The sequence below is a fragment of the Bos javanicus genome, unplaced genomic scaffold (genome assembly GCF_032452875.1).
Source record: "Bos javanicus breed banteng unplaced genomic scaffold, ARS-OSU_banteng_1.0 tig00004423_1, whole genome shotgun sequence".
Taxonomy (NCBI): Eukaryota; Metazoa; Chordata; class Mammalia; order Artiodactyla; family Bovidae; genus Bos; species Bos javanicus.
Window position 1 is genome coordinate 173,917 of NW_026894056.1, and position 11,772 is coordinate 185,688.

General features: G+C 40.5%; 1 protein-coding gene across 4 annotated transcripts in view; it reads right to left on the minus strand.

Moving 5' to 3' along the window:
* LOC133244039 (P antigen family member 3-like) overlaps positions 1 to 9,801 on the minus strand; it is a 62,439-nt gene extending 52,638 nt beyond the window's left edge. Inside the window, exons 1-5 of one of the 4 annotated variants that reach the window (XM_061410714.1) lie at positions 9,400 to 9,730; positions 8,412 to 8,491; positions 7,800 to 7,938; positions 7,272 to 7,397; positions 4,589 to 4,622 (exon numbers count right to left, since the gene is read on the minus strand). In XM_061410714.1, the coding sequence (XP_061266698.1) occupies positions 4,589 to 4,622; positions 7,272 to 7,397; positions 7,800 to 7,938; positions 8,412 to 8,483 (371 nt within the window). In that variant the 5' untranslated portion in view covers positions 8,484 to 8,491; positions 9,400 to 9,730. Of the gene's footprint in view, positions 1 to 4,148; positions 4,623 to 7,271; positions 7,398 to 7,799; positions 7,939 to 8,411; positions 8,492 to 9,387 lie in introns of those variants that run through there. The other 3 variants (XM_061410715.1, XM_061410713.1, XM_061410712.1) reach the window with 3 other exon arrangements.
* Positions 9,802 to 11,772: the final 1,971 nt, after the last annotated feature.

Here is an 11,772-nt window from a genome sequence, read left to right on the forward strand (position 1 = left end):
AGAGCCATCACTTTGCTGACAAAGGTCTGTAGAGTCAAAACTATGGTTTTTCCAGTAGTGATGTACAGATGTGTGAGTTGGGTCATTAAGAAGGCTGAGTGCCAAAGAATTGATGCTTTCGAATTGTGGTGCTAGAGATGAGCCTTGAGAATCCCTTGGACAGCAAGGAGAACAAACCCGCCAATCCTAAAGGAAATGAACTCTGAATACTCACTGGAAGGATTGATGCTGAAGCTGCAATACTTTGGCCACCTGATGCGAATAGCTGACTCATTGGAAAGGACCCTGATGCAAAAAGATTGAAGGCACGAGGAGAAGGGGGCGACAGAGGGTGAGATGATTAGATAGCATCACCAACCCAATGGACATTAATTTGATCAAACTCAGGGAGATAGTGGAGGACAGAGGAGCCTGGCATGCTGCAGGCCATGGGTAGTAAATAGTTGGACACGACTGAGCGACTGAACAACCACCACCACCACCACCTTACCTTTGAGCTTCCCTAAGCTTCCAGAGCCCCACTCTCAGCAGGACTAAGAAGCTTTCTGTGTCTGTCAGTGGTAAAGGCTGAGACTTAAGTCTTCACACACTCAGTGCCCCCTGCTTAGGCGATGACGGGTCCTTAGAATGCTCATCACTCCCTCCCAGAGCTCAGACCAGGGAGCCTTCTCACGACAGTAATATGGAGCACCTACCCTGGTACAGAAATGGGAGTTGGAGCTGTTTACCCCCTCTCCATGTGCTTTCTCCCTTTACATTCATTTCCACATTTCTTCTTGAGTCACCGAATCCAACTCCGCTCATCCCCACCTGGTAACTGTAACAAGCTGCACCTGCATCTCTATCAGGGCGGGTGCACGTACCCCCTGCACTATGTATTTTCCTTCTCTCCCTTCAGAATCTCTAGACTCCCAGACACCACCCTCAAAAGGGGCAGTGATGCAGGGGAGGTTGTGACTCTCATCCACAGCCTGGGTCAAAGCACGGCTGTGTTATCTATAACCTCTTTCACTCTTAGAATGAACCTTATCTTCTAGCTTTCCTCCTGCTTCTTGGCCACCCTGCTCACCGTTTTGCTTTGCTTTTCCCTTAGGTCCATTCCCTGTGTTTCTCCTTTGCACTTCTTTTCTGTTTATGTGTCTGTCCGGCCCACCAGTGTGATATTCCCATCATCCACCTCACATCACTGGTCTTGTTATTTCAAGCATTGCAGACACGTCCTGAGACATGCTAGTAATCAATGTGTGTGTACTCAATGAAGGAATATTTTTAATAACTGATAGGAAAAGCATCTCCTCCATGTAGGAGTCAGTATATAGGTGTCATATTTGTAGCACCATACCTAGTCTTGTGTGTTGTTCCAGACACTGTAGGAGTGTGACTCTGTCTTGGTGCCCTGGTGCCCTTGCATGTCCCCACTTAGGCTACGTAGGCAAGGCTAAACTGCAGGCTGACTTGAACCTTGTCAGAGAACCTCCTGATTGCTCTTGCAGCAAGGGGAGATAAGCAGCCTGATGAAGAGCTGCTATGAGGCCATTTCTCACCTGCCTCCTCATCCAGCTGGAGGTGACACAAAGTTGCTACTCATCCACCTCTGGTTTCAGTTGAACATAGGATGGTCTCCCTAGCCCCAGCTGAGAGTACAGCTGTGGACTGCAGAGCTGCTCAGTGCCATAGGGCACAACTGTGGGCTCCTTCCTGGCAGAGACCCACCACCTGTAGTGCCTGTTACTGAGCCCTGTAGCTCCTGCGCTGTGACTTAGGGACTGGCTGCCTGACTACGTGACAGACTCTGGTGTTGAGTTGTGTGATGTTGCGTGACCAGAATACTGGCTTATTTTGTCATCACACACAGCAAGGAGCACGGTTTTCACTACATGCTATGACTTAGGGTAGCCTTGTCAGTCCTCATTAACAAACCAACCTTACAATGGATGCCATGTCTGATACCAGCTATTGAATCTGCTATTGAATCAATATATTTACTTAGACAAAATATGTTTCTGAAGTCCAGTTCATTTTAAAAGTTAACCTTATAGCCTACTTGAAATTCAAAATCTGTATCACTTCTGAGAGAATTGTAAATGTTTAAATGAAAAAATGGAGTAGAATAAGCCAAATCCATTTGCAACGTAATGCCTACTTCACGTTATCTTGTTTATTCTTCATAACAAATATTTACTGTAAACTTGTAATTTCCACTTTAGAAATGGGGAAACAGATCCAAAGGATGTAAATACCTTTCTCACCTTCACTCAGTATGTGTCAGAGCCAGTACTGATACTCTGAGTTATGTCACGTGCTGTGCTTAGTCGCTCAGTCGTGTCTGACTCTTTGTGACCCCATGGACTGTAGTCCGTCAGGCACTTCTATCCATGGGGATTCTTCAGGCAAGAATACTGGAGTGGGTTGCCGTGGCCTCCTCCAGGAGGTCTTCCCAACACAGGGATCAAACCCAGGTCTCCAGCAGTGCAGGTGGATTCTTTACCGTCTGAGCCACCAGGGAAGCCCAGTTATGTCATGTCATAGCCAATAAGGAGACAGAGCAGATAAGACTCAAGTCATTTTGTCTCACGAAGTTCCCCTCATTCCTTTCCCTTTTCTTCTAGCTAGGATCTAATCTTGTCAGACAGCTCCATGACCTAGGGGCTTTTTCACATACTTTTTGGTAAGATGGGATACTCTTATTTAAGTCTCATGGTAGATTTGAACCTCCCATTTTCAGTCCTTTTGGACCTGCATTTTCATACCTCTGTAAGGGCACAACAGCTGCTATTTATAATCCCGTTATTCGCTAAGCAGAGTGAAGTCTGAATAGGTCCTTTGTTGCAGAAATATATTTTTTTGGTGCATGAGGATGCAGATGGGGGCTCAGAGATGTAAGCGTTGTTATTGTATTAATAATAAGGATATAAGGGAGGAATCAGACAGCTGGAGGACTTCCCTGTAGCTCAAACGGTAAAGAATCTGCAGGAGACCAGGGTTCGATCCCTGGGCTGGGAGGATCCTCTGGAGAAGGGAATGGCAATCCACTCCAGTATTCTTGCCTGGAGAATTCCATGGACAGAGAAGCCTGGTGGGCTACAGTTCATGGGGTCGCAAAGAGTCGGACACAACTAAGTGATTCACACATACATACACACACACACACACACACACACACACACACTCACAGCCAACTGGAGGGCTTCTGAGATCTGGTGACTATCAAGCCAATGGAGGACGTCATGGAGAAGAAAAGATGTTTGTGGCTGTTCTCTCCCTGCACCCAAAAACCGTTGGAAGGCAAGTCAGAAATGTGTGAAAGATATGCTGTGCCATTTGCCATGCAATTTGACAGCAGTTCTTTTCCTGTCTCCCTACAACCTTTAACAATGGCTTTGGCATTCCATTTCTCTATATATTAAGTTTTTAAAAATGTTTCTCTGTCAATGATTTCATCAGGGACACCGTATGAGATTTGGGTGGCACATTTTGTAAACCCATTTACTCAAGAGAAGACCAAAGGCTTTTATGAATTTTTTATGTGTGCGTATATATATGTATGTATATGCATTAACATGTAGATTACACCTAAAGAATATGTTATGACCCAATTTTTTTTAACCCTAGAAGTGCAAGGGTGGTTTACATGTATAAGGTTACCAATGCAATTCACCACATTAATAGAAAAATGGAGGGAAAACAATTCTATGATCATCACAATTGATGCAGTATAAGTGTTTGATGAAAATTAATCTATATTCAAGACAGCAAACTAGGAATAGAATGGAACTTACTCTGATAAAGTATATCTACAAAAAAGCAACGTAAACAGGTTGAAATGGAGAAGATTTTTCATTTCCTATTGGGAAAAATGCCGTTTATCCCCTGCTTTAGTCAAGACTATTCTGGCCAGGTTTGTTCAATGCTGAAAAATGAGGACAGGTTTAAGGTTTAAGCCAGTAGAAACTGTTGATATTCAAATATAATAGTATATTTTGAAAAGCAAAAATGATCTAGATCTAAATTTGTGGAATTAATATGCATATTTAGAGGAATTGTTGGACAGAAAATCTATATATAGACATTCTATCTCTACAGACAGCCTCAACTAGACAATAAAAATCACAAACCATCAATTTTCAATAACATTAAATACCCGGGGATAAATTTAACAAAAAATGTGCAAGTAGAAAACAAAACTTTATTGACCGAACTTTAATAGTCAAATACACAATATAAGAACAGCATAGATGGTTTCAGTTTATCTTCTTTCAAGCAAATGGTTGCCCTTCACCTATAATACAAACATTAAAAAAGTTACTTAGCAGAACTTTATTTCGATGACAGGAGAGGTATACAAAGTTCACTGCAGTTGTAGTTTTATAAAATGGACTAAAACAGGAACACTAAGGGCGACCCTTTGGCTTACCTTCAGTTAATCCTCTCTAGAGATTTTATAGACTTTTCAGGCACATTACCAGTATTTTTAAAAACACACTACTCTTCCTAGCTGTACAAGAAAAGAAGGACACTGAGTTCAGAACAAATGAAATCAATGGAACCTATCAGAAGGTAGTTTTCAGTAGAAGGCAAAACTGTGTACACATTCAGTAAAATATCTAACAACAAAAAGCACCCTAAGGAGAACAAAATACACAAAAACTGAAACAAAAAATCCCAACAAAGTATCATTTAAATGCATTGGTTTGAAATAATATTCCGAATATAGGATAGCTAAACAGTTGTTCTCTCTGTTACTGCTTAAGTGAAGTAAATAAAAAGGCCAGTATTACATTTGTTTCTTCTCTACTGTGGAAAAGTGTAGACATTTTCATTTGTTCTACTTTATCCCTGATATGGTTGTTTTAAGTCCGTTAAACATTTGTCCCCTTTTTTACTTGGGGCCCTCATGTAATTCTAAATGTTTCTTTTCACCCTGGGAAGCATTCCAGTTGGTATAATAAATTATATGTGACAGTAATTTTAAGTCATTACTATCACTGGCGACATGGTGACATCAAAATGTGAAGCAGAAATAGGACTGTTTCTCACAGCCACACCAAAAAAAAAAAAGGAAAGAAAGAAAAAAAGGAGAGAAGAAAAGGGAGAGCAAGACGGACTATGAGTGAGAGAGAAAAGCAAGTAGGAAGAGAGAAAGAAAATCTGGAAAAGCAGATTTTTTTGTTTCTAAATGATAATGGCTTTTGAGAGAAAACTCTGACCAATTTCAAAAGTTCATCCATGGTATTTGTGATGTTTAGTTATTTAGTTACTGTGGGGTACGTTAAATAATATTTGTTTTTCTACCCTACTAGCCATTTCATCAATATTCTGAAAATATTTGAGTTCCAGATTATACTCTGTTTTAATTCTGTAATATACTAACTGTTAGTGTCTTGTTCATATTTCTAATTGTGAGTACTTGGGCTTTGTCCATTTGCTTCACAATGATGTAAACTAGAGGAATGGACTGGCAGTTTGGGGTTGGCAGATACAAACCATTACATTCAGAATGGATAAACAACAAGCTCCTACTATATAGCACAGGGAACTAATGTCCAATCTCCTGTGATAAATCACAACGGAAAAGAATATTAAAAAATGTGTGTGTATATATATATATTAAAAATTATGTAAACTAGCACATTGTCTTTATTAGTTGAGTTTATTTTCCTCTTCCTAACAATTCATACCTGTCTTTTAATAAGTATCGTTTTCTTTTTCCCTTAGGTTTATTCTGTTGCTCTTTTTCTTACCTTTTATGTTGGATGTAGGATTTTATATTTATGTACCTTGTAATTTATGTATTTTTCTTTTTAAATACCACACATATTTAGGGCTAAGATTTTTCTATGAGAACATTTTAATCATGTTCTGTAGTTACTTGAAAGTCGTCTGAAAGTTGTATTTTCATCTAATTGTTCAAAGGGAATGGAAAAAAATGTAAAGTGAAAATATTTAGAAGGCTAATACACAGTAAATTCTTCCCTAACTATGAAGTTCCTCCTTTAAAATCAGAATCATGCAATTTATTCTCAGCAAGTTGGAAAACAGGTATGTGAAAGATACTAAGCTGATTACGCAGGAAGAACTAGTTACAATTTTTGGCCTTCAAAACTTTTTAAACTCATGCATCAAAGAGGAAAAATAACATACTTGATACGGTTAGAGATGATTATATCATGAGGCTCAGATTTTTATTAGTTCTTTAAGAGCGAGAGTGGGGTATGTGGCAAAACCTTCATAGTATTGTAAAGTAATCATCCTCCAATTAAAATAAGCAACCTCCCGCGCCCCTCAAAAAAAAGACCAAACGTGGGGGCAGGTAGTGTGCTTAGCATATGTATCTTACTCGCACCTGCCTTGAATATCACTGACTAAATGCACTCTCTCAACTTGATCAGCCACAGAAACAGGAAACTAGACTATCTTTGGCCATTTTATTCTTCAGTCGTTTCATGCTTCCCTGGGGAAAGGATTTAAAATGCAACTATTTTTTAAAGAGCTAGAGGATTCAGAATTTGAGAGAATTTAACATACATCAAGCAGAATGTTGGCTCATTTTCTTTTATAAAAAATTAATTAATTGATTTTAATTGGAGACTAATTACAATATTCTGGTGGGTTTTGCCATACACTGACATGAATTAGCCACAGGTGTACATGTGTCCCCCGTCAGAAAATGAAATCTCAATTCCCCTGTTATAATTTGACGCAAGATGACATTTTATGATAAACACATCATACAAAACAGAGTATTCTTGTATGCATTCCATCAAAGAGAATCAGAGAATGCAAAAATTAGCATTGAAAAATCAGCATCTTCGTGTATCTGTTCTGAATTCACAACTTACATGAGTAAAGTTGAGTTTAGCAGTTAAGGGATTTCACAGAATCACACACATTATGCTAAAGCTGGTACTAGAACCTACTTGGATGCCTAAGCATATTTGATATAAACTGATATTTATTACAAATGCATTCCATATTTGCTACAAGCAGAAATTATAAAAGAACCCGAAAATTATTAGCTGTTGCTTAAAGTACTTATACTCAAGAGAAGAAAACGGTTTCCTATTTTCAATTCGATATGGCTTTGATCCTGTCTGCTTCTTTATTTGAAAGTCTGTAAGTCAGGCACTCAGGCATCTGGGGTCTGAACTATCTTTCAAAGAATATGTGAACTCTGTTATTAAAATAATAGTAATGTTCCCTCTATATTAGTAAAGATATAATATTCTGAAAAACAGAAACCACATAAACTACTTTCTGAATGGATGACATACCTGCTTCTGGCATTTCAACAGGCTCTATATTTGATGCAAACTCCTCCCTGACATCGGGACCATCTCCACCTTCACCCCCAGTCTTTGCCAGAGCCAATTGCTGGAGATCAGCTTCCAGGCCAGAATCTTTAAAAAAATGCATCAATTCAGCTGTAAAGCATACAATATAAACAAGGGAATGATGATATTCATTCCCTCGGTGTTATGAATTAAAAGCCTTAGGTTAGTATGCTAAAAATGTGATGAATAAGAACCTCAGGAGCATTCTTCCGGGAATGTTTTGCTGGAGAAAAAGGAAAGCAGAATTTTCCGAATGTTATTACCATTTTCCTTTTCCAGGGTTGTCCTCAGACAACTTCGTTGCCCCTTCTCTTTGTCTTGAAAACAAGGGAAAATTTGAGCGACCACACTGACCTGCAAACTATACTCTCCTCAGTTTTTTAGGAACTGTCTGAAGTCCTTTTCTAATGTTTCCTTTCCTCTTCTTACTGGTTATGTCTTAAGGCATGACGCACAGATACACTTTACCTTCAAAGGGATCCTTCTCCTCTTCTTCATCACGATTCACTGGATCCTCTCCATGTACTTCTTCCTTTCTAGGTGTGATATCCTGAATTTCAGCTGGCGGTTTCTCTTGTTGACCTTGCTCAACACTGGGCTGCTGGTCCTAGTAGAGAGTGCATGCAAATAAAAACTTTTGTTGTTAATACATCTAATAGCATAAATATACATAATACATAGATATATCTGATCATAAGTAAACCTAACAACATTTTCCCAACACAATACTATGTACTTACTTTTAATAAAGTTACTCTTCCCACAGAGAAGTCAGCTCCCATAAGAGTTACCCAGGAAGACTTTGGAAGTTACTTAAATCTATGTTGGGATGGAAGTATGCAGCCTGTTGTTAATAAGCAGGAGGAGGGAGTCACTGGGCACATTTCCAGGGAATTTAACAGTATAATCATCCAGGCAACACTGGACTGTAATATATCTGGATCAATGTTCCTTCCTAAGACAAAGTGTCACCCTTTATCAGCATGGAAGACCTTTATCACCGCATCTGTACTACTTAACATCATTTTCTCAAAAATAAACTTGTGCTAATAGAAAACACCAAATGGTAAGGTTACTCACAACCACAGGTTCATCCACCTGGGAGCAATCTTGGTTTGTGGGTCCCAATGTTGATGCCACTTGCCCACTCATATTTCTCCCTGAAAGCAGAATACTGTGATTTAGAAAATGTACTTAAGAGTACAGCTATATTTGATCACTTTTATGACCTTATGTTGACTTGTTTTTTTTTTAATGTGAAAATACTTTCAAACGAAAACTCTGGTTAAGTATGAGTGTACATGCATTTCAATTACACCAAATACAGTCGCTTGCAAAGCCATTTGTGTCTTTGCGAAGCTGGCAGAGAAATCACCTTAAGGTACATAAGAAGGCTGAATTTTTGTGAGGACGTTTGATTTCACAACAGACTTCTCCATCATGAAGATCTTTAGTGAAATACTGCTAGGAATTCAAAAGCTCAGGAGTATTGCTCATGTCACACTCCTATTCACCAGACCTGTTTTCCCCAACTCTCTTGGAATTCAGTTGGAACACGAAGAAAGGCTCAGTCTTTACAGCCTGACTATGGCGATTTTCTCAGTGTCTGGGGCTGAGGTGAGGCTGCATACAGAGCAACCGGTCCACTCTCTGTTGGCACCTTACCACAAAATCCGCGATACAGTCACAACCCCACTGCGGTCCGGTTTCTAGGCCTTTCCTTAATCGCCCACCCCGCCCCCTGCCCAGGTCCCACTGCCGGCCCCAGATTCTGTGCTCTGTCGTCAGTTCCAGGGCCCCAATGAACCAGATATCTCAAATAGCACCCCCAAGTCTCCCCCCACCATCATCCTACCCCCTGCCCTCCTCTGCCCACTGCCCTTCCTCTCCCGCCACCAAGGCAAGAAGTATGGCGTCGCGACACTTGTGAGGAGAAAGACGACTACCTTGAGGGCCTTCCTCCTCAACGGCCCTAGATCACACTGCCCGACCCGCGCGAAACTCGCTGGCTCCCCCTCACACACACACACACACTTAAACTCCAGACAGGACAGACCTGTGAACCTACCTGGTGAGTCTCAAGTAGTGAGAAAGAACCGGGACTGAATAAACAGACCCGTCTCAGGCCCAACGCTCCTCACAGAACGCTCAGGAAGGCGTATGCGCACCAAGGCGCATGCGCAGCAACGGATGCGCACGCACACACTGCGCATGCTCACTGAGTTGGGTCTGTGCAGTGCAGGTTGCAGTTTTCCTGCCATTGAGGTAGAGTCCTGGAACCGCAGGGTCTCTGGAGGATGAGAAAGGGGCTTGAAGGCTATATTTTTTTCCTTCCAGTGCAGTCGTTCTTATGCATCCACAACCTGTGGTGATAGGTAGTCCCAGGTTACCCTTAGTGGAGAATGTGTCTCAGAAAGACAGTCATGACAAAAATAGATATTGTGTTTTTTTCATTCTTTTTTCTTTATTCTGCTCTTCAGCAGTTATTTCCACCATTCTGTCTTCCAACTCACTTATTTGTTCTCCTGCTCAGTGAGTCTCATATTGATTTCTTCTAGTGTGTTTTTTCATTTCAGTTATTGTGTTTTCAACTTTGTTTGTTTGTGCCTTATTTCTTCTAAATCTTTGTCAAACATTTCTTGTATTTTTTTAAATCCATGCCTCCATTGTATTTTCAAGATTTTGGATCATCTTTAATATCCTTACTCTAAATTGTTTTCCAGGTAGTTTCCCTATTTCCTCTTCATTTATGTGGTCTTTTAGGTTTTTTACCTTGTTCTTTTGTCTGTAACATATTTTTTGTCATATCAGTTTTTTTTTGTTAGGCGGAACTGTGTTCTTCTCTCACTGATTGATTGGCCTGAGAATTTTAGCACTGGAGTTTGCAGGCAGTTAAGTAGAGCCAGGACCAGGTGTTTAGATGTGGCCCTCCAGGAGACCTCACTCCAAATAGTATTCCGTGAGGTCTGAGTGTCTCTGTTAATCCAGCAGTTTGGACTTGGTCCTCCCACCACAGGAGCTCAAGCCCATGAATCAAGATCCTGCAAGCTGTATGGCAAACCAGGAAATAAAGGAAAAGAAAAGAAATGTGGAAGACAATAACAAATAATAAAAAATAAAATAAATAAGAAAACTAACAGGTAAATTAGAAAAATTAAACATATAAATGAAACAATCACTGGAAGGTAAGACACAGCTACACTAGCAAAATAGGGAAATTTTTAAAAAGGTAGAAGAAACCTTTGCTGTAAGGGCAGGGCTTAGGTGTGGTGGAGCTCAGGCAGGGTGGGCTTAGGCAGGGGTGTGGCCTATGCTGAGTGTGGCCTGGAGGGGGCCCCAGAGTGCCTCCAGTTTCAGAGTACAGAGGAGTAAGCCCCAGGCCTCAGCAGGTTCCTGGAGATTGAATGGGGGGAGTGGGGGCAGAAACACCAGGTGCATTCCTCCATAACCCCAAAGGTCCTTCCCCATCCCCACAGATCCCCTCGAGGTAAGAGTGCCTCTCCAGGTGTGGGAACTTGTCCTCCCCTAGCTGCACCTCAGGAGCACTGATCCCACCTAGCCTGCACATCTCCTTCCCCCTCGTTTCACTCTTCCCCACACCATATAGGGTTGTTTGGGTGTTCTTCTGGTCTGCCTGGGATTCAAGGCTCCTTGCCAGTATCCAGTAGGTGCCCAGAAAGTTTCACTTTCTTGATAGTGTCCTTTGAAGGATAAAACTTTTAATTTTTAAATAAATATTTAAATAAATATTTAAAATTTAAATAAAATAAATAAAATAATGTAAATAAATAATGTGCTTCTGTAAATAAAATAATGTGCTTCTTGGGAAAAAAAAAAGAAAATGAATATACGGATCAGACTCTTAGAGGAATACAGATCCCATGCAATGCCAAAAAAAAAAAAAGTTTTCATTTTGATGATTCCAAATTGCCTATTTTTGTTTCTTTTGGTGCTTGTACTTTTGTAGCATATCTAGGAAATCGTTGCCTAATCCAACATTAACATTTACATCTCTGTTTTCCTCTGAGTGCTTTATAGTTTTAGCTCTTATATTTAGGTTTTTGATCAATTTTTAGTTAGTTATATACAGTGTGAGGTATAAGTCTAAACTGATTCTTTTGGTTGTGAACATCCAGTTATCCCAAGACCATTTGTTGAAACATTATTCTTTGCCATTGAATGGCCTCTGCACCCCTCACAATAATCAATTGACCACAGAGACATGGTTTTGTTTCTTGCATCTCCATTCTATTCTGGTATCTGTCTATATACAATCCTTATGTCACTACCATTGAAGGAGGAAACAGACAGAACCGGCTCCGACTTGAAAGCAGGACTCCATCTTGGGCTGGACTGTAGACTTTGAACTATATGCCCAGTATCTATGGAAACAACATACCAACTGGAAAACCAGAGCCCCTGGGTGGAAGAGCCCCAGGGC